The following is a 21,815-nucleotide window of genomic DNA, read 5'->3' on the forward strand; positions in this document are numbered from 1 at the left end:
TCTAAATTTTCTTTAATTTGTGATGGTTAGTTCAAGATGAACTGTCTATGATTTATGGATATTCAAATCATTCTATCATAGTATGAAATGCCAACTGTGGGCAGATCTCCAAATCTTGAAAATCATGGTATTACCACATAACAAAACAGATCACAAGATATTGTTGCTACCATCTGTGATTTCCCAAGGGGATGATACAGGATTCTTAAAGCCATGATGACAAGCCACTGCATGCAGCTTACTGTTATGGTTTTAATCTGAGCTATTCCCTGAAGGCTCATGAACTGGGGATTTGGTTTCCAGCTGAAGGGAATGGCATTGAATCCTGAGGCTACCACCAATGCTGTGGTAAATGCCACCAAGCCATAAAGCCACTAATGCCAACATGTGATAATTTAATGCAGAAGGATTGCAGCACAACAAGGTTACCAAGATTTAACAAATTATCTGTAACCTTGTTGGGTGTGATTGCTCACACCTATAGTCTCAGGAAGGTGAGACAGGGGGACTGCTGCTAGTGTGAGGCCAGGCTGCTACACAGAAGGCTTGTGAGTTCTGGGCCATCATGGGCAACAGAGTGAGACCATGTCTCAAAAAGTAAGAATAAAATGTCTAAACAACAACACAGTTTTCTGACCAAGTAATACCCTTGATAGATTCATAGTATGACAGCGAGGTTTAGGGAGGAAAAGTGGGCCACTGGAAGTGTGGCCTGAAAAGATCCATCAGCCAAATGATCTCTTTCCCCTATTGTTGAGGATTATGTGAATAAATTTTCTGTGCTTCCTGGTCCTGCTGCCATGACATTCTACCTCACCATAGGCATATGACAGTGAAGGATGCTAACTATTGACTGAAATCTTTTAAACTGTGAGTCAAAGCAATCCGTTCTTTTTTTAATTATTTTTATTTTTATTAATTACAGTTTATTCACTTTGTATCCCCCCTGTACCTCCCTCCTCCCTTCCCAATCCCACTCTCTCTCCCCCCCTGTACCCCTCCCTCAGTCCACTGATAAGGGAGGTCCTCTGAGGTCCCTCTGATCCTAGTCTACCAGGTCTTATCAGGAATGGCTGCATTGTCTTCCTCTGTAGCCTGGTAAGGCTGCTCCCCCCTTAGGGGGAGGTGATAAAGGAGCAGGCCAATCAGTTCATGTCAGAGACAGTCCCTGTTCCCAAACTGTTCTTCTTTGAGAATGTTTCCCTCAGGTATATGTCACAGTGATGAAAATACCAGCAACCCTGCTTACTGTCCCAAGCAGAATCTAGAGCTGTGTTATGCTAGAAATAATTTTCTATATCCAATGCCCAACAGTTTCCACAAGAAGTGGAACATCTAGAGATACATCTACACAGGTGAACAACCCTCCATAGTAAAACCTTAAGGCACTAGAAGAAGAAACCTGAAAAAGCCACTAGAAAAGGCAAAGACCTCACATACTCATGGATAAACACATTTAATACTGTAAAAATATCTGTATTAAGGTGCTTTATAGATTCAACCCAATTCTAATGACATTCTCCACAGAAAGAGAAAACATAATCCTAAGATTCACACATAACCACCAAAGGCCTTAATCACTAATATAGTCCTTAGTAGGAAGAACAACACTGAAAATGTCAAAATACCCAATCTCAAATTATATATCTATGAAATCAGGTTACACTAGCATGAAACCAGACCAACATTCCAGCAGAATAAAACGGAGGACCCGGAAATACGCCCACAAGGTTATAGCAACCTGATTTTTAACAAAGATAGAACAACCGCACATTGGAGAAAAGACAACCTCTTAAGATGTATCTGGGAAAACTAGACTTTCATGGTAGGAGAATGAAACCAGACAGTACCTCTGCTTTTGCATGAAAATCATGTAAAATGGATCGAAGACCTTAATGGGGGGCTAGAAAGTTCACAGGTGAAACACTTCAAGATATAGGTATATGCAAGAACTTCCGCACAGTTTCCAACAGTACGTGGACTAATCTCCGGAATTGCTAATTGGGGCTACATGAAACCAAGGAGTTTCTGCCTAGCCAAGGTAACAAGTCCTTGAAAACTTATACCAGTCAAGGATTAATATTAAGGATAAACAGAGAACTGCAAAAATTAAGCACAGCATACACACAACCAAAATACGATCAACAAATGGGCTAATGAAGTGAATAGGCAGTTCTCAATACAATAAATCTATAGTTGGAGAGCTAGCTCAGTGCTTAAAAGTGCTTGTGTCAAAGGTCTGACGACTCAAGTTCAGATCCCTGGGGCCATGTAAAAAGCCGGATGCAGCAGCATACATCTGCAAATCCAGTGCTCCTGTGTCGAGATGGGAGGTGGGGAGGAGAACTGCTGGACACTTCCAGGGCAGATAGTCAGGATTTCATGGCAAAGTGGCAGAAACAGGACAGAAAGTCAGAACCACTCCTAAAGTCATCTGTGACATCCGCACGCATGCTGTAGCACTTGTGTGCATCAACTCACACATAGGATGCAAGCAAACACACACATTGACACACATCATACATACCGAAGGAGGAGGAGGAGAATGAGGATGATGATGAGGAGGAGGAGGAGGAAGAGGAGGAGGAGAGAATACAAATGACTAGTAAATACCGGAAAATGTTAAATGCCTGTAGCCATAGGAAATGCAAACTAGAACCGCTTTAAGAGTCTGACTCCAATCAGAACATTTCTTATAAAAAAAAACAAAAACAAAACAAAACAAAAAAAACCCAAAGGGCAATGAATGTTGATGGGGAATGTGGAGAAAGAGGAACTTTTTTCACTTCTGGTGGGAATGAAAACTTGTACAGCCACTATGGTAAAGAGCACCGAGTTTCCTCAATACACTGAAAGTAAAAGCGTTATCTAGCTGTGCCATTTTCGGGTATATAACCAGAGGACTGTAATTAGGTATACCATAGAGATACTTCTATATCCATGTTTATAGCTTCCCTGTCTATAAAAGCCAGGAAATGGAACCAGGTTAGGTATTAGTCAACAAACAGCTAAAGAAAATATGTTGCATATATACACAATGGAATTTTAGATAGCCATAAAAAAATAAATTCATTGTACTTGTAGGAAAATGGATGCTACCAGAAATCAATATGCTGAATGAAATAAGCCAGTCTCTGAAAAACAGATATGTGTTTTCTCACACATGTGGAGTCTGTGTGTGTGTGTGTGTGTATATCTACATATGTGTATCCATATGTGTTTAGGGTTGGTGTATAGGTTACAAATCGAGGAAGGGGAAGAATAGATTTTCTGGGGGGTGGGAACTAGGGTAATGGGTTACATATAAAAAGAAAGCAGAAATGGGGACTCTTTGGAGGAAGAAAGGGAACCAGCTGGAAGGTGCGGGATGGGGAAGGGAAGAGGAAGAGGGAGACTATTGAGAGCAGAGTAGAACGGCCACATGTGAAAACACCAAGATGAAATTCAATACTTTGTATGCTAACCTGAAAATAGATAAGATACTTTCTACTAACTTGTTCATTTAATAGCACTGTAGAGATTCTAGAAAACACATTTGAGCTTTATTCAGGCTACGGAAAGCCTTATGAAATAAGGTCGATCTCCAGGAACTCTGAGGCAGTACATGACCAGAGAACTTGAGTCATTTGCCTTACTTGATAGTGCCTGCTTTAGGTGAGTGAGAGCTGGAACTTGTTTTTACTCAGAGAACTCTTTGTTTACAGAACTTAAGCCTTTCCAGAATTGCAAGGAGTGGGGTACAAAAGACAAGGTTTCTGCGGGACATCAGCAATCCCCCCCCCTTGGATTTCTAAAGCCCAAATATATACTTTAGCATTAAGCACAGCAGATCAAAAGCACCCATGGGATAGCCACAGACTGAGATCAAGAAGGTCTCCAGAGTTATTAAGTTTTAATCTAAGGTATTATAAAACAATGTGCAAGGCTTGGCAACACTGTGCATCAAGTCTGCTTTGCTGTGGGGTCAGTTGCCCGGGCATTCTTAGATGGAGGAACCCAAGTCATACTTCAACAGAACATGGGGCCAGCCCTGTGATCAACATAGTGCACTTTTCTCTGATGAATACGTCAATGACTAATGGGACAGGCCCTCTAAACACGGAGGGAAACGGGCTGGAAGGGGAGGGATGGGATGCTTGGAGAAAAGAATCATGGGGTGAGGTGCTGAGGTGGGGAGTGTGGAAGGAATAGCCAGGACTCTTTGTGCTCCCTGTGCTCCTGGCAGGGAGAAAGGCAGAAACATAGCACAGTAGCTTTCTAAGTTCATGCTCCTTGGAGAAGAATAACAGAGTCCTGAATCCACATATACCGTGTATGTTGTATATGTGTGAGAGCATAGTGTATGTGTGTGACACGCATACATGCAAACTCCAGACAAGGATGTTGGCTGTTCTGTTCTATTATTCTCTGCCCCATTTCCCTAAGACGGGGTCTCTCCCTGAGGCTGCAGCTAGGCTGTCAATCAGCAAGCCTCAGCACTCCTGTCTCTCCAGCTCACAGTTCCAAGATTACAGGCATGCAGTTACCCAGCCACACCCAGCTTATATGTGGTAGTCGGATCTGAACTCAGATCCTCAGAGTTGCATAGCAAGCACCCTTACCCACTGAGCCATCTCGATGTGGCCCTGAAACCAATATTATGAAAGCAACGGAGAACCTGTGTTCAAGTGTAGTACATCCCGGCTCTGGGTTCTCCTCTACTGACAGAGGAGAAGAGAGGAGAGAAAAGGAAAAGTAGCCACAGGTCCAAGAGTTCACCCTAAATTCCGCTGAAGTCGGTCCCCTGTTTTTTTCCTAAGCTAGACCTCAAAGTTGGTTTGATATCTAAAGTCAACACCACGGTGCTGCTGGGATTCAGAACTTCTCTCCTGGACCACATCAATCAATTCACAGGAGGAAATTACAGCACGACAAGTACTAGATGGTAGGACGCCATTCACAGGTCTGAGGACTTTTATCTCCAAGCAAGTGGTCTCTTCCGTGTCTATATCTCCCAGAATCGCATGATTGTTGCATGATATTTGATGACAGCCTTCTGAACCTCAGCCACCAACTACAGATGGAAGATGCTAACTGGTTCCTTCTGGTTACTACTTCTTCCAGGTGAAAGATTACCTTTGTTCTACCCAATTCATTGCTTCAGATTATAGAAACGGTAAAGCAGCTTGACTGGCTCTATCATGCCAACTGATTTAAAATCTGTTCGTTAATTCTGCGCATTTTAGGTAGGTTTCAGCAAGAATGATTAATCATATATGTAATCTTGTGATTTTTATTTTTGTGGAAGATCAAAGTTGGTAATACAATAGTAACCGTCACTGACAAACTGATTTGAAAATATACATGTTCCGTACATTGAAGTGATTTGTTGGTGCATATGGGCATCATATGGAAGATATAACCCAAGCATATTTTCACCACTTTGGAATTTTCAACTCTAACATTTTAGGTGTAAATATATTACCTTGGCACGTTGTGCTCAGTTGTTGACAGTTAAAACCCAAGAGATTTTAGTAACTTTGTCCTCTCTTGGGTATAAATGAAGAACAATTTATGTCATACAAAACTTTTCAGTTCCTATAGGTAGAGATCAATTGTATATCAAACATTTGAATTTTATTTCATAATGAGTTTCTGCTGAAAATTCTTAAAATTAATATTTTCGACATATGTATGCATATCCCCAAAATTCAATTTGAAACTCCTGGCTGGGTCAAGTAGAAGAGTTAACTCTTAAAGATAAAGGTATTTGGCTATTTATATATCTTATTATTGCATCTTTTTTTCCACCTTCTTATAAAATTCCAGGCTTGACTTAGAGCTGAGAACCATAACAGAGAAACCATGGCGTGCTTCTGAGGACATTTGTTTTTGAGTTTATATGATGTACATTCAATTCAGGTGATCATGGAATTTGGGGGTAACAGCACAACCATTGGAATTGTGAGTCATTCCTTATATTTAACAGAGCAATTGGGTATGGTAGTGTATGCCTGGGGTACCAGCACTCGGGAGGCTAGGCTTGCAGACTGCACAAGTTCAAGGCCAGCCTGCGCTACATATTGATTCTCTGTTTTAAAACACAAAGCACAAAACAAAAGAAGCAATAGTGACACCAGCTACATCCAGCTTTTCCCCTGGCCTCTTGGCTCCTATAGGAGTTCAGAGACCAGCGAAGTTTATTTAACACATCCTCCTCCTTAGGCACGAAAGAAAGAAAGGACATCCTCAAAGTGAGGGAACTACCCTGGATGGATACAGCACATTAGCCGAGTTCCAGGAAGCTGTCTCTCAGAGTCATCTGGTATTTTAGAGTCATCTAAAATACCAGGGCTTCCATGAAAACACTCCAACAATTCCAGTGCTTGAAACTGGAAGATGTGCAAACAGACAGGAACCTTGAGGTCAGAACTATTAAATGTTTAAAAAGAACTGCTGGAGAAAAGTACATTCTTTGCTAGAAGTATTCATTCCCTTTCAACTCCATGTGAATGGACAAAGTGGGCACATTTATTCTCACATTCACGACCTGAACAAAAGATGCTTTTTAAAAGACTTTCCCAAATGTCATGGTTTGGAAAGCAGCTTTGGGAAACTATTTGACTATTCTCCCTGCCCTCTGCAATGGTTAAGTGAAATCTTTGCTGGGCTTGTGGATCCTCAACACTCCCTAAGACTTTGGTGTGTGTGTGTGGGAATCAGTCTGCATCTTGTCACCTGTCAAAACCTCTCTTGGGACTGATATGGACAATAGTCGCATAGGCATATCATAATCTTGAAGAATGAATTGATTTTTCCAGCATGCTTTCCTTTCCCTAACATCTTAAATAAAGGATCATGGAAGAGGGCTGGGCAGAAGACTCAGCGCAGAGTGCTTGCTGTGGAAGCATGAGCATCTGATTGCAGATCACCCCCCCCCCCCCCCCCCTAAAATGCTGAGCATGGCAGCGTGTGCCTGTGATCCCCGCACTGGAGGTGGGGTGGAGTAGGCAGACACAAATAGATCCCATGGGCTTGCTGGGCAGCCGGTCTCGCTGAAGCAGCATGCCTCTGGTTCTGAGAGAGACTGCCTCAAACGTAAGGTAGAGAAGTAACTCAGGAAGACACCTGACATCAACTCCTGGTTTCTCTCTATACATGCCTACATGGGTTGGTGCAACCGTGCAGGCTTCCCTGGCCCCCTCCAAAATCACTGAATGGATTAATTAGCTTGGTTTTAATCTTCCTTCCATACATACATCAAATCATGCACTACTCCATAGATACATGCAGTAATTGCTCATCGTTAATACAATAAAGTAAGCATTACTGAAGTTATTTTTAGAGAATCGTGGACATACCCATGGGAATGAGGTGAAGATACATGTAAACATTTGATATTAAATAACATTCATAATGGGAAAGCTTCAGGGATTCTGTATGAGCCTAATGAAGGTACATTATGATGAAAAGACTGAGTGCAGACAGAAAACAGAAGCCTTGGCCAGGGCCCAGTACTATCATTACTGTGAGAGATGGAAAAAGTCCCCGTTTCTCTGCGTCCTGGTTTCCCTCTTACAGAATGAGCAGGCTCTGCCTTTGGCCATTGCTCTCCTGTTTCTCCTGTTATGTACAGTAAGTGTTCATTGTCTTTAAACACCCTCCTTTAGTTGGAAGACAAAACAAGAGGAATACATTTCAGGGACTCTGTTGCATTCTTGAGAACTGTAGAATGTGCTGCGGTGGGGTTTCCTTTCACCCCAAATGCACTGAGGAAAGACACAGACAAATAAGACCGAACAACGTCGAGAACAAAACATTGGAGGGCAGCTGCAAGCCAAGGCATCAGTTGGGCTGGACGCTCACAGCTGACTTTGAGAGCCACTCGGGAGGAAAGAAATCCATCAGGGTTTCATTTGGGATGTTTTACGTTTAGAATAGCTGCCTCTCCTTTCTCCACTTATCAATCTTGGACTAGTACAGTCACCTGCTACAGTTGCATGCAGGGACAGAAGCAGCCAGGAACATGGCAGGCTCCGATCTGGGCTCCCCTCCTTACCTCCTCCACATGACTCAGAGCACTTGGTGAAGCCCTCATATTCCCAATCATACAGCTCGTCCAGGTCCGGCAGGCCACCCAAGAATCCGTCTCCATTATCTGGGTTAAACTCAGGAATTTCCCCGTTGCATGGTCCGGCATAACAGGTACGCTGCGATGCTGGCTTGGGCCCTTCACATTCATCCATAGGCAGGTCAGCCACGGACTGAGAGAAAGACAGGAGCACCTGGCATCTTACTATTCGCACCTGGGTTCCCACACCACAGGTGACAGTACAGGCCGACCAAGCTTCTGGAATGAACCTGCAGTTGGTAAGCAAACAAGAGGACAGGATGAGAAGCCCCAGGCAGGAAGCTACGGGTGCTGTGAGGGGCTGCATCGCACCTGCCTCCGGGGCCCAGAGCTGTGTACCAGCATGTGCGACGGATTCTCCACCCAGTTCTGGGCTGGCAGCTTCCCTTTAGTTCATGAGCTCATTGGCCACTGATTCTGGAGTGCGTGTTTCGGGAGTGTCATGTGAACTCCCAGCTGCAAGCCATTCCAGCCACAGACCACCTGCTCGCTCCTGCTCTGCACCCCTAGAGGCAGCGGGACACTGGTGGGTCTCCTCACTCTAAGTCCCAGCACTTGTGTCTCTTGGAGGATGCTGGCTCTTCTTACACCAGACTAATACCGACACTAAAAACGATAACAAAATAAGCCCTTGGAGATGTTGCGGAAGAGTTTTCTCTTGGTTTGGAACTCCTATCTGTAACTTTTCCTAGCTCACGTTCAGTATGCTTCCCAGGATTTATTTTTGTGCATAAAGACGGATTTTTTTTAAGGTTTCCAAGAATGGTACTGCCTTTCCCCTCACACATTCTTTGAACGAGCCTGAACTCCATGTCTTTTTATATCACATAGAAAGCCACACTCAAATTGAAAGCCACAGGCATGTTACAGTAAACAAGAGGTTCTGCAGCCACACACATTTGTTCCATATTCTCCTCCACCTCCAATCCTGGAGAGGAGCTACACTAGTAAGAATTCGGTCCCCCCTCACCCCCACTTTCTCTAGAATGTATGAAAATATCCAAACTCCCCAAAAGCTTTTGCTCCTTGTTAAACAGCCACGGCCATAACTTCAGTGGCCTTGAGAATTCCCAGGGGAAAAAGCCCAGAGGGAGCCATTAACATTTTCTTAAAAGTTAGTATAGCAATTTGGAAAAAGAACTTTGGGATGATTACCACCCCACCATGATCCTTACGCTTTCTCACACAGAGGTATGCTGAAGAGACAGGCAACCTGGCTTCGTCACTGTGACTTTGGCAGAAAATGAAGAACTGGTAAGAAACTTAGGGCATTAAATCCCAGCAAGTGAAAAATGGGTCAGAGCTGCTTTAGGGACACTGACATTCTAACAGCAAACCAAGCCTTTGTTGACGCAACAAAGATGCTTCCTGAGTCCGAGGTTGGCCTTCTGAGGGACAGAAGCGATCAGTCCGCCCAGGAGGAATGTCCTTGCCCAAAGCACACATACCGTTTAGGGGTGTCATAAAAGACCCTTCCCTAAAGAGCCTCACTCTAGTTATCTTGGAAGAGGCACTTACTTGCAAGGCTGAAAAGGTTATTAGACCATGCATCAGAAGGGTAAACAGGGATGGAATGGCCATTCAGGATGATCTCCAATAAAATTTCACCCCAATATTATACCACATCCCTAGTCTTTGGCTTCTTTATCTTCTGTCATGGAGACATAGAAGCAAATAGTATTCCCAAAAATTTTCAAAGCCTTTTCTCCTTTAAATAATGACACTTGCACGGACTCTTTTGAAATACAAAACTGAAATCTGTTATTGAAATCACTTTAATTTTCTTATTGCACATTCACATACGCCTGCCTGGCTCCTGGAATAAGAATCATGATAAACGCACAGCCCTGGACTTTACAGGGCTGATGTGGGCATAGAAGGAAATGCACATAAGGTCATTTTGTATATAAGTGAGCAACTGATGAACGATGCAGTGAGGACTCTTCTCCTGCTATCTATAATAGACTTCTGTGATTATTACACTGGAAGAGAACCAGCAAGCTTTTTCTGAAAAGAGCTAAGTTAGAAAATAGTTTCGATTTTGTGTGGGCTCTGTTGCAGACACTCAAGTCTGCCATTGTTGGAAGAAATGAGTAAGTAGATGAATGGGGCTGTGTTCCAGCAAAAGTTTGGTTGGAGAAACTGGGTAAGGGGAGAAGAGGGTATAGGATGCTTATAAAAGGACCTGGATCTGGCCTGTGGCCAGAACAGAATATCTGCTAAAAAGACCAAATATTCTGAGATTCATAGACAGTTCCCAAACTTATTTTAGGTCTAGGTAGTGCTCTCTCTCTACATATATATACAAATATATATGTATATATTATACAAATAAACACATATATATATACTTATATATATATATATGGTAGCCAGAGTTTTTGTTTTTTTTTAATTTTTAATTTATTTTTATTAATTACAGTTTATTCACTTTGTATCCCAGCTATAGCCCCCTCCCCTCTCCCCTCCCAATCCCACTCTCCCTCCCTCTTCTTCTCCTATGCCCCTCCCCCAGTCAAATGAGGGAGGTCCTCCTCCCCTTCTATCTGACCCTAGCCTATCAGGTCTCGTCAGGGCGTTTTTGTGTTTTATTTTCCAAAGTAAGTCTTAGAATGACACAAACTGTGTCCTCAGCTCTCCCTGCCTATAAGATGAATGACTTTGCACTTAGTCTCTTTGCAAAATTTGACTAATATTATCCCCAAATACACAGAGCCCTTGTTAAACCAAGGTTTAAAAGTAGATCTGCAACCATGGTCTATGGCTGGAGCCACTGCAAGAGTCTACGGTCAGAAGGGCCTGTGTTTAGGGGTCAGGAGTAGACTGGATTGTTAGTTCATGCGTTCAGGTGTTGTGGAGATGTGTGAAGATGGGACTGTCTTTGGGTTACATGGGCAATTAGGGCCACGTACAGCTCTGTTAAAGAGTGAGGAGATTGTGTGTTTTCCCAGTGTTTGTAAAATGTCATGACAGCAGAGGTGTAAATAGGTGTCCTTTTGGTTACGAGCACAAGCTGAACTACTGAACCTGTGAGCATAAAGGCTGAGCTATCTACTGGGTCCATAAACAGACAAGGCTGCATCTAGGCTCATAGCTGGACACATGCTAGCAGAGACATGGGCAGGTGATTCTGTTACCAGATGGCCGAGGTCTGCCTTCTCAATGAGTTGTAAACTCAATGTTGTAAACTCGTGCGTAAATCTCAGAGGTCTGATAAAGTCATGTTTTACCTGTAGATGGTTATTAAGTCTAAAGTGAGAGATCTTCCATTCTGCTAATCATGCTGATATCTCCCTATTTATATCTGTATTTTAGTTTTTTGGCTTTGATAATAATTATTTTTATAATAAAAAGTTGTTCCTTAAAAAACAAAACAAACAAACAAACAAACAAACAAAAAACAGATACAGAAGCCCAGGGGACCTACAGCAGCAAAAGTTGATTTTTCTAAAGTAGTGTTTCTAAATAAAAAAGAATATGTACATTCACACACATATATATGCGTGAGACTATATGGATGGTATGTTAACAGAAAAAAAAAAACACCCCTGCCTCTGCCTCATAAAAAAGGCAAGTAAACTTCTGTTTTATCCCAAATGAAAGTCTTATCAAATGCAAAACAGCTTCACTGGCATAGATCCCAACCTGCTATCCTTGAGACCCCATCAGTTTCAGTCCAATTAAAAACAATTTGATTTTGAAGTGGTGCTGTCTCTTGGCAGTCATTTTAAGTTCTCTGCTGCACACACTATGTGGTATAATACATTCTCCTCTCGTTGAAGCCAGGAGATTATATTTCAAAGAAAACCATCTGATTCTACAAATGGCTGCATGAATGAATGCTTTTCTTCTGAAGCTTTTCTCCACATCCCTACATTGTCTAACTCTGCATTTGCTATCTTGAGTCTTGTGGCCACAAGCGGGAGGAAGCCAGGTCACAGAGAGGGCAGCAAGTAGAGAGGTTCAAATGTAATGTTTTAAAGTCTCATCCTGAATATCCCTTGCTGAGTTAGGATCTTTATAGTACGTCATTATATTAATAGTCCCATGATCTTACTGAGGTTTAACTTGGGCATTTCAGAAGTTCTTTGTGTTATTGTAGCACTGTTGGATGGATGATGAAAAATGGCTGCTCCAACGAAGTCTTCAAGAGATGGGTGTGAACTTCAGAGGTGGTGATGTGATCGCCACATTTAGTTTTTTCATTTCTAAGATCTCTCTCTCTCTCTCTCTCTCTCTCTCTCTCTCACACACACACACACACACACATACACACCACTTGGTAAATGAATGAAGCGGGCTTTGGTCTGGCCTTTTATTGAAAACTTAACTGCTCATTTCACTAACAAAGAGCTTCTGATTTAGACTTATGACCAGAGTGCCTTTTATGACACAGAAAGCAGTGACAATCACCCTCACATGTTAAGATCTTAATAAGTTTAGTTTATTACCAACTATTATGAAGTAGGGGCATGCCCTGAAGTAATGAAAACAACCATTTATTAATAAATGGCTAAACAAAAATAATACCCTTGTGATTGATTAGCTGTCTATTACTACATCAGCACTGAGCTTGGAGTTTTATGAGTTTGTTCTATGACTGACATATTTAACTTTCCCTTTCCCTCCACTGCTTTGCTTTCTCCCTCCCTCCCCCCTCCCTATCTTTTCCATTTCCCCTCCCAACCCCTCCTTCCTCCCCCCCCCCCCTTCCAGCTCTCTCCTATACATAATCCTGTTTTAAAAAGTGCTGTTGAGAGGTGCAAGAGATGGCTTAGAGGTAAAAGTGCTTGCTGAGCAAGCTTGGTTCAGCCTGAAAACATGAGTTTGATTCCCAGAATCCACAGTGTAAGGAGGGGACCAACTGTCAAAGTTGCCCTCTGACCTACACATGCATGTTCATGCACACGCACACACGCACCCGTGTATACACACACAGTAATAAGGATTAAAAATGCATCCAGATTAAGTCAACGTAAGAATAACTTTCTAGGTGTGCTATTTTTGAAAAAGATGAATTGTTATGTGTATGCTTGCATATATGTTTGTCCCTGGTATGTGTTAAAATATCAGAGTCCCGGAACTGTTGTTTTTAGCCACTGTGTGGTAATGGGAACTGAATCAGGGTGTTGTGCAAAATGCTCTCTCCAGCCCGGCAGGAATACTATTTTTTCTGCTGATTTCAATCTCAAGCACTAGTTTCAAGATTCATATTGGAAATTTCAGGGAATCACACTATAAGCATCGACTGTTGCTAGTTTTTAGTTTTAGTTCATTTTTCAGCTATGAGTCTATAAGGGTTACGGCTTCCTCTTCCTCATTTTTCTGGTACGTATTTATGTATGGAATTTGTGGCATGGCAAGAAGAGAAGCAGGAAAAAAGGGGAGCACTTGGAGAGGGAGAATAAAGAAATGCTCTAAAATGGACCACAGAGGAAAAGGAAAACCCCGTTAAACACATCATCCTTAAAGGCCTTTTATTGACTCTGAGTTATTTTACCTCTCTATCAGTTGCATAAAACTGATAATCCAAGTGATTTTCCTCAAGAAAAGCAGATCAATTACCTCATGGAATGCAGTGTTTCACTGTTCTATGCAGACACTGATTTTGCATCTACTTGCAAATTCCTTCTATTTCATTTTCCATGGTTTTAATTAGCCATGGTCAACTATTGGTCCAAAAATATTAGGTAAAGAGCTAGAGAAAGAATTCACAGTTTTAAACTACTTTTAAAAAGTATACTATTTGATTCAGATCACTTGTTATTAATACCCTAAATTGCATAATTTTATATTATCTATTTTAAATAAATTACTATTGCCATATTTGTTTTTAGTACCAATGGTAATATCAGTGTGCATATAATCAACCGTGATTTTATCATTCAGTGAGCTTCATATTTTTCAGTTTTTTTATGCTTCAACTTCGTTTTCTTTTGCATTTCTTGTAAAGAATAATTAAGTTTTATAAAATAGCTCATACTTTTGTTGGCTTGGAAAATAGTATACTATTATAGTCACTTTATTTTGTTATTGTTAATCTCATTGTGCATAACTTATAAATCAAACTCTATCATAGGTAGACACAAATAGCAAAATGCAGTATCTATAGAATTCAATATTGTTTATGGTTATGGTCATGCACAGGGGTCCTGGAGTGTATCCCTGTGGATAAGAAGGAATAAATCAAATCCAAATTTTGACAAATATTCACTTTATGTTTGCACCAAAATTATGAAGTTTCTTTGGAAAACTTTATTAACGTTTAAAAAGAACATTTGTTTTTTATTTTTTTTATGTGAATAAGTGTTTGTTCCAATGTATGTATGCACACCATGTGTATTTCTGGTGTCTTTGGAGGCCAGAGGAGGGTGTCAGATTCCATGGAACGGATACTACAGGTTTTTTGGGAACTTCCACACATGTGCTCAGGTGGTTACCAATTTGGGTCCTTTTCATGATCAGTTAGTATTTTTACCTTCTCAGCCATTCAGCAGTCCCAAACATTATTATCTCCTATTAGCAACCATAGATGAATCTATAAAACATTATGTTGGAGAAATAAAATATAAAAAAGTCAGCCCTGAATTAGGCAGAAGAATATTACTGGGGCAAACATTCCTGGGGGGCAGACTTGATTGCTGATGATGTGCTTTTCTGATGTCTAGCCTAAGCTTCCTTTTTCCTATTCTATTTATGTTTGAAAAATTGGTTCCTTTGCTTCCGGATAACCCTTGAAATAGTAAGAGAGTAAAAGCTTTTGGACCAGATACAGCTACTTAAATATATGCTGGGCATTTGCGCATCTGAAGAAAAATGCCAGTGAATAAGAAAAAGACTGCAGCTGGTAAAAGGGAAACTACGGGAGGAACAGCCTTCCCTCTGCTTCTGGTCTTCTCTAGCTTCCACCTCTACACGACATCAGAAAGGCTTACATAAGACTCCTTCATGTCTCCAAGTGAAAAATAATCCCCCCCCCAAAAAAAAGCTTTCTAAAACAAGCAGGTTAAAAGAAATAACTACAAAGGGAAGAGAACTTTTCTACTGAATCATCTTAGGGCTTCTCAAATTATTAGTATAATCTGCAGTTTTACAGGAACCTTAAAGATGATCACCAAGGAATATTTTTGGCATCTTTGTCAAACATAGGGTAGTGATAGGTGCTTGCCTGCTGGGAAGAACTTCAGTGGGAGGGGTGGGGTGAGAGAACGGAAGGATTAAAACTTATCATATATTTGTGCAAGACTATCAAAGGATAAAAAATTTACCAAGTTTAAACAGGATTACTGAAAAGAACTAAAGTGTGTGGACAGTAACGACCCAAGACACTGTTCTCTATTTCCTCAGAACCTATGTCATCCCAAATAAAAGAGACTCTCACTTAAAGCGCAAGTTCTGTAGCTGAGGGCACCAGGTCTGAGTGGAACCATGACAGTGGCCCTCCAGCTGTGTCACCTCAGCTTCCGGAGCTGCATGCTAGCGATGCAGCCCATACTGAGGTTTCCAGGGAAAATGTTTCCCAGCTCACTTCTCCACAGAGCCTCTGGCAACACCAGCTTTCGTGGATTCTCCACATCCTTTAAGGGTCATTCTTCCCTGTGAGTGAGCACTGTGGTGTGTCTTAGTAGCAAAACTAAGCACAGAGTGATGGATCCTAGAATTTAAATGAATGAAAATTTGGTAGAGCCACCAATATTTGGAGAGACAAGGGAAGAGAACCAGTGGCTACTCTTGTCTTATGCTGTTAACCCCTACTAATCTGAAGGAAGGACCCAGTTCCTGAACACACGATGCAATGTGGGAGAGCTATCCTTTACAGGCCCGTGATGGAATTCATGTGGGGATCTCTGAGAGTCATCGGGCCTCCGTAAGAATCTTTCCATGGCTTTCTTGTGGAAAATGCTTAGTGCCTGAAGTAAAAGAGAACGTGAGTACATTAAAGAGACATTGCTTTCAGAGGACTTTTCACCAGGAAGAAATCTCCTGGGTGGAGCCACTGAACTGTGAGCTGAGATAAACCCTCTCCCCCATCCCCACAAGGTTGCTTTTGTCAAGGCATTGTCACAGTAACAGCTTCCTTCTTAAGGCGCTTTCTTGAGTTAAATGACACAAGCTTAGTCACCTTCCCTAGGTCCTTCTGTCCCCAAACCCTAAGGATTGCTCTGCCTCAGAGCTCAGCTTTGCAGCTTCCAATGGATTCATTAACTATTCCTAATTTCAATTACCATTGACAGTAAATTTCTAAGTATTTCATCTTAGAACTTTTTTTTTTTAAAGAATAAGTATTAATTTAATCAATTCAAATAAATAATTAAAATAATATTAACCTTATTTAAAGAAACAAACAAACCTAGGACTGGTGAGATGGCTCAGCAGTAAAGGTGCTGGCTGCCAGGACTAAAGACTTGAATTGAGTATGTGTGTGTGTATGTGTGTGTGTGTGTGTGTGTGTGTGTGTGTGTAGGGGTTTATGCATAGGATTGGAAGTTGAATACATTGCTGAGGGAGGGTATTAGGAATTCCATTTTGGGGGTCTGGGAAGATGGAGCACTGAGTAAGAGTATTTGCTCTTCAAGAATGAGGACCTGAGTTCGAATCCCTAGCACACAAGTGAAAAGGTGGGCATGGTTCCATGTTTGCATATGACTTCATGGTTGTGCTTGTGGGTGCATGTTCACATGCAGGTAAGAGCAGGGTATTGGCTGTCTTCCTCTACTGTTCTCTACCTTGTTGTCTTGAGATAAGGTCTCTCATTGAACTAGAAAATTCATGAGTTAATCCTGATTCCTCAGTTTCCTTCAATCCTTAATTCCAACTGACAGGCCAGTTCTATCCGTTATCCCTTGAAAAACTAGTTTAACTTCATTAACTTTTTCCCACTGTCCTTTTCAGTGCCAACCATTAAATAATATTGGCTAACAGTTACACTTACTGCCATATATATTTCAAGTACATAATTCACCAAACCACTGGGAGATGGGCGCCGTGGGATATGCTGTAAAATGGGTATCTTTTCAGTGAAGCACCAGCAGCTCCTACAGGGTTGGTCTAACTCTATAAGAAAGACATTGTAACTCTATAGAGATAGAAAATTCCCTGTAATGGGCTGGTAATGACACAGTTTTCTTGCCACAGTTATGCAAATTTTTTCCCATTGGTGTAAATGATTTTGACTTCTGGAAAATATGAACCTTTTTAGTCCCAACTCTCTGTTTGAATTAGTTTTAACATCTTATTGAGCTCCCTGAATAATCATGAGTTAAGAAATTTGTTTGATGTTTGTATGTGATTCATGGTATTTTTGAAAATTGTGTTTTCACCGTGTTATCTTCATCCCAATGTCTAGACTGAGGCACAGAAATCATCAGGGTCAAAATGTTGACTAAACAAACGGAGTCAGTACGTGGGCCCTGGCTTGCTGCTCTTCTCTCCGTACCAGCCCCTCAGTGGACTGCCACAGCACGTAAGACCATGACTTTTCTTGATGACCGTGGCAGCTGCTTCTCTGTCTCCTGGCTCTGCTCCTTTCAAGGGTCATTCTTTGAATGGTTTGCCACGGTGCTCAGAGACAACATCTTCCTATGAGTACTATATGCCACCCTCTGCCTCTGTCTCTCTCCTTCCCCCTAGCCACACACGCCTGCTCTTCCACTTCAGTAAATACAGGCAGTTCTTCCCTGCTTCAAGAGCTGGACATCTGGGGCTGCTTTCTGCGTGACCCTTCTCTGTGTCTCAGCTTAGATTAATTTTCTCAGTTATCCCCAGGCCTCAGTTTGCATATTCTTTTTCAAAGAGGCCCTCCCAAACCCCTAGACCTTGGTGGATTACCTAAGGGGAGCCTTTCTTCCTCCCTTCCTACAGTGTGTGTGTGAAAGATGTCAACCTCAGTTGCCATTCTTCATGTGCTATACACACACACACACACACACACACACACACACACACACACACACACACACACTTTAATGAGGTTTTTCTATATAGTTCTTGCTGTCCTGGATCTATATAGTTCTTACTATCCTTGAGCTTGCTAGGTACCAGACTGGCCTCAGACTCACAGAGATCCTCCTGCCTCTGCCCTCAGAGTGTTGGGATTAAATGTATGTGCAACCACGCTCAGCCTCACCTTGATTTTGTTTTAGGCAGGGTCATTTGTGGCCTGCACTCACCAGTTAGGATAGACCGGCTGGTCAGTGTGCCCCGGGAATCTGTTTCTGTCTCCCTGATGTTTGGATCACAGCTGTGTGCCAGCATGCCTAACTTTTTAATACATTTGTTCAGGGGAACAAATGATGCTTTTGTGGCAAGTACTTTCTTGACTGAGCTATCACCCCTTCCTCCCCCTTTCCTCCCTTTTCTCCCTTCTTCCTTCCCTTCCTATCTTCCTCCCTCCTCCCCCCCCCTTTTATTCTTTGTTTGAGACAGGGTCTTACTTGTAACCCAGGGTAACTTAGAACACACTATGTAGTCACAGTAAAGACTGGCTTCAAATTTGTCACAGTCTTTGTGCCTCAGCTACCCATATGCTTGGGGTTATGGTGTGAGAGCTGGCACGCATAGCCCAGTGTTTGATTTTCGAAAGGTAGTTACCTATCTTTCATAATTATGGGGTTCGGTTTATATTGGTGGGTTGTTGGGTAGCCAAGGAACTTGAGGCAAGTTTAAACTCTCTGCTAACCCTTCTCTAAAACCTCACTGAAAATACTGCTCTTATTTGTAAAAGAGAGGATTTGAAGACAGATGCTGACCTTGTAATTCATACATGACTTTTGGGTTAAACATTGCCTTATCTTACTGCTATCTATGTACTCAATAGAGAAGGCCTTGGAACATTCTGGAACTCCTCCGAGGTTACAGGGACTCACCAAAAGCCTTTATCTTTTTTTAAAAATTTTACTTAAAAAAACTCAGCACATACAAAGCTTTTGTGGGGGTAAAGTGATATGCTATTAACTGCATCTAGCAGATAGGAACAGAGCCAAATTACCGTCCTCACAGATGACAGAGGACGTGACACTGCCTCAGACCACCTTTCCACACTTTTCTGGTGTGTGTGAATGGAGCATGATTTGCAGGCCTGCTTTCCTTGTAGGATCCTCTGTCTGTTTAAAAGACCTTATCCCAAAGGGCCTAAAGACGCCATGTGGCTGACAGCTATCAGCGCATCTGTGGTTCTCAGCTTCACACCACAGTGAAACTTTAAGGCCCCAACCTTGATAAAAATCTAAAGCACTGTAAACTTAGACTACTCTGTGTGACCACTTCTTCTTCCAATGGAGTGAAATGAGTTTATCTTGCATTTCTGTAAAGCTTTCTTTCCTTTAATTCAACAAGTTTGGCAGAGCTTTCCAATGAAAAGTTCAGTTCATTAAAAATGACCTTAATGGACTTAACATATATTGGTGGTGACAGCGTCCATACTTTATTTTGGCACACGAGGACCCTATTAATTTGTCTTTGTCACTCTCTGGGGCTCAGCTGAGCAAGTGCTCGGAGTGAACTTTCTGAAGGCAGCTGCAGAGTGGTGATGGTGGGAGGCGGCTGATGAATACAGGACTTCTTGGATTGCAATGAAGGCCTTTACTGACCGCATAAAAATGGCTCTGTCTGTGCTTTTGACTTTATTATTGATTTTGCTGTCTCTGTGCATGCTGGGAGCAATGAGTGTGTATTAACTCAGAGTGGGAGGAGGCTGCTTTCCCACAGAAGCAGTTTCTGAACCCTCCTTACTTGTTTTTTTTTTTACAATTTTCCATACATTTCTTCCTGATTAAAACACAAGGGCTATCCTTTGTACGACAGAACAAACTCTGGAGTGAGTTAGAAGCATCATGTGCAAGAAGTCTTCAAAGAACTTCTGAAGTCCAGGGGAGTAGAGGCAGGATGATGGTGTGACAGGGAACCACAAGCTGACTTTCAGGTTAAATCTTGTGGTTCTTAAACGGCTTTCGAACAAGATGTATTTACAGTGGTGATTGTAATAGGTTTCAACTCTCTTACAGACTCTCTAGGAAAACCAGTGATTCGAGGAAAGAGTCAGCTATGGCGACAGGTAACGTATTCAACACAACCTACGCTAGCTACTCTACACACGCTGATTCTCCTATTCCGGCGCTGTAGAGACCATGGTGTTCAGTTTACAAATGAGGAAATGGAGGCTTATGCGGTTCAGTCATTTGCTCAGGCCCATGGTTGCTAACAGAGACCCTAGCTGTGGCCCACACTTAACCCCTGTGTACCGCTGCTATGTGGACGGATGGTTGATGGCTTTTAACCCTTGGTCCTAACAGGGCTGTATCCATCTCAGGACACTTAAAAACACTCCTCACCAACTCAGAGGTGGCAACCAGATGCATCTGAGAAAGAAGAGTGAGTTTAGGAAACAGTGGGTGTTTAGTATGGTTTCTACATACAGGTTTGCCCACTGAGGAACAAATGGGACAGAAATGTGTGGTTGTATGCCATGGGAGATCCAGTCATCTTTTCCCAAGTAATAATTTTTATATCAGCGCCAGATTCTAATAAACCGTCATAAGCTACCAGCTATTGGCTCACATCAACATGTTCCTTCCAACTTTACCGTGTACATACTCTGCTTTTTAATTTATTTCTTATTATTTGTTTACTATCTAGCTTAACTATTCTGATAGCTTAGATCAGAGTTAGATATAATTCTAATGTAGATGGGACAGAACTGGGGTTCTAATATCAATCATACCGCACATACCAAACATCAAATAACTATCAATTAATTAATTAGTTAGTTATTTTATGTGTATGAGAGTTATGCTTTCATGTATGTATGTGCAGCACACATGTGCCTGGTAGCTAGAAAGGTCAGAAAAAACAAAACAAAACAACAAAACCAAACATTAGATTATCTGGGACTAGAGTTATAGACAGTTGGGAGCTGCCGTATGGGTTCTGGGAATCGAGTGTATATCCTCTGGAAGAGCAACAAGTGCTCTTAATTGTTCAGTCACCAGCAACATTTCCTACACCCTGTAGAGCACATTTATTTAATCTGTGGACACAAGGCCAATATTCAGGTTTGACTCACAATTCTATTGCTTCTGTGAGAAGAACACCCAGAGGTTTCTTTCTTTTAAAACCTTTATTGTCATTTCTTATGTGCATGGGTGTTTTGTCATCTGTGTACCATATGTGTACCCGGTGCCTGCTGAAGCCAAAAGAGGGCATCAGGCTCCCCGGAACTGTAGTTATAGAGAATTGTGAGCTACCATGCGGGAGCTTGGAATTAAACTCAAGTCCTCTGAAGGAACAGTCGGTGCTCTTAGCCCCTGAGCCATCTCTCCAGATTCAACCCTGAGATTTTTCAAGAGTAAAACACTGCTGGTAAAATTTGAAACATCTGCATCTTCCAGGCTGTCATGGGTCAGTTTAGCTCCAGGTATTAGAGGCGTGAGCAGTGAACAGGCAGTGTGCTCTTCCAAAGTTATCTATCATGAAATGTGTATTAGTTGGAGAACGAGCATCAGAAGCCTGCTATGTCAGGAAACACACAGGGCAGCTATGGATGAGGCCGGGAAGGGAGGAGACTGTAACCTATGAGGAGATAATGACTGTCTGCTCGGTGTGAGGCATTAGCTCACCATATGCCAATTTCTGACACTAAGTGTTTTCATGCCTTTTCACCCCATGCTCCTGAGCTCAACCTGCTGTTGCTCCAGCATCCTTTCTGGTC

At 42.0% G+C, this 21,815-nt stretch overlaps 1 protein-coding gene across 1 annotated transcript in view; it reads right to left on the reverse strand.

Annotated features, from left to right (window-relative positions):
• Positions 1–21,815, reverse strand: part of Adamtsl1 (ADAMTS like 1) — a 398,322-nt gene that overhangs the window by 159,034 nt on the left and 217,473 nt on the right. The window contains exon 14 of the mRNA XM_055629652.1: positions 8,039–8,340. Within this exon, the coding sequence (XP_055485627.1) occupies positions 8,039–8,340 (302 nt within the window). The remainder of the gene's footprint in view (positions 1–8,038; positions 8,341–21,815) is intronic.

Source organism: Psammomys obesus, unplaced genomic scaffold (assembly GCF_907164565.1).
Source record: "Psammomys obesus unplaced genomic scaffold, mPsaObe1.curated_primary_1811, whole genome shotgun sequence".
NCBI classification, from domain to species: Eukaryota; Metazoa; Chordata; class Mammalia; order Rodentia; family Muridae; genus Psammomys; species Psammomys obesus.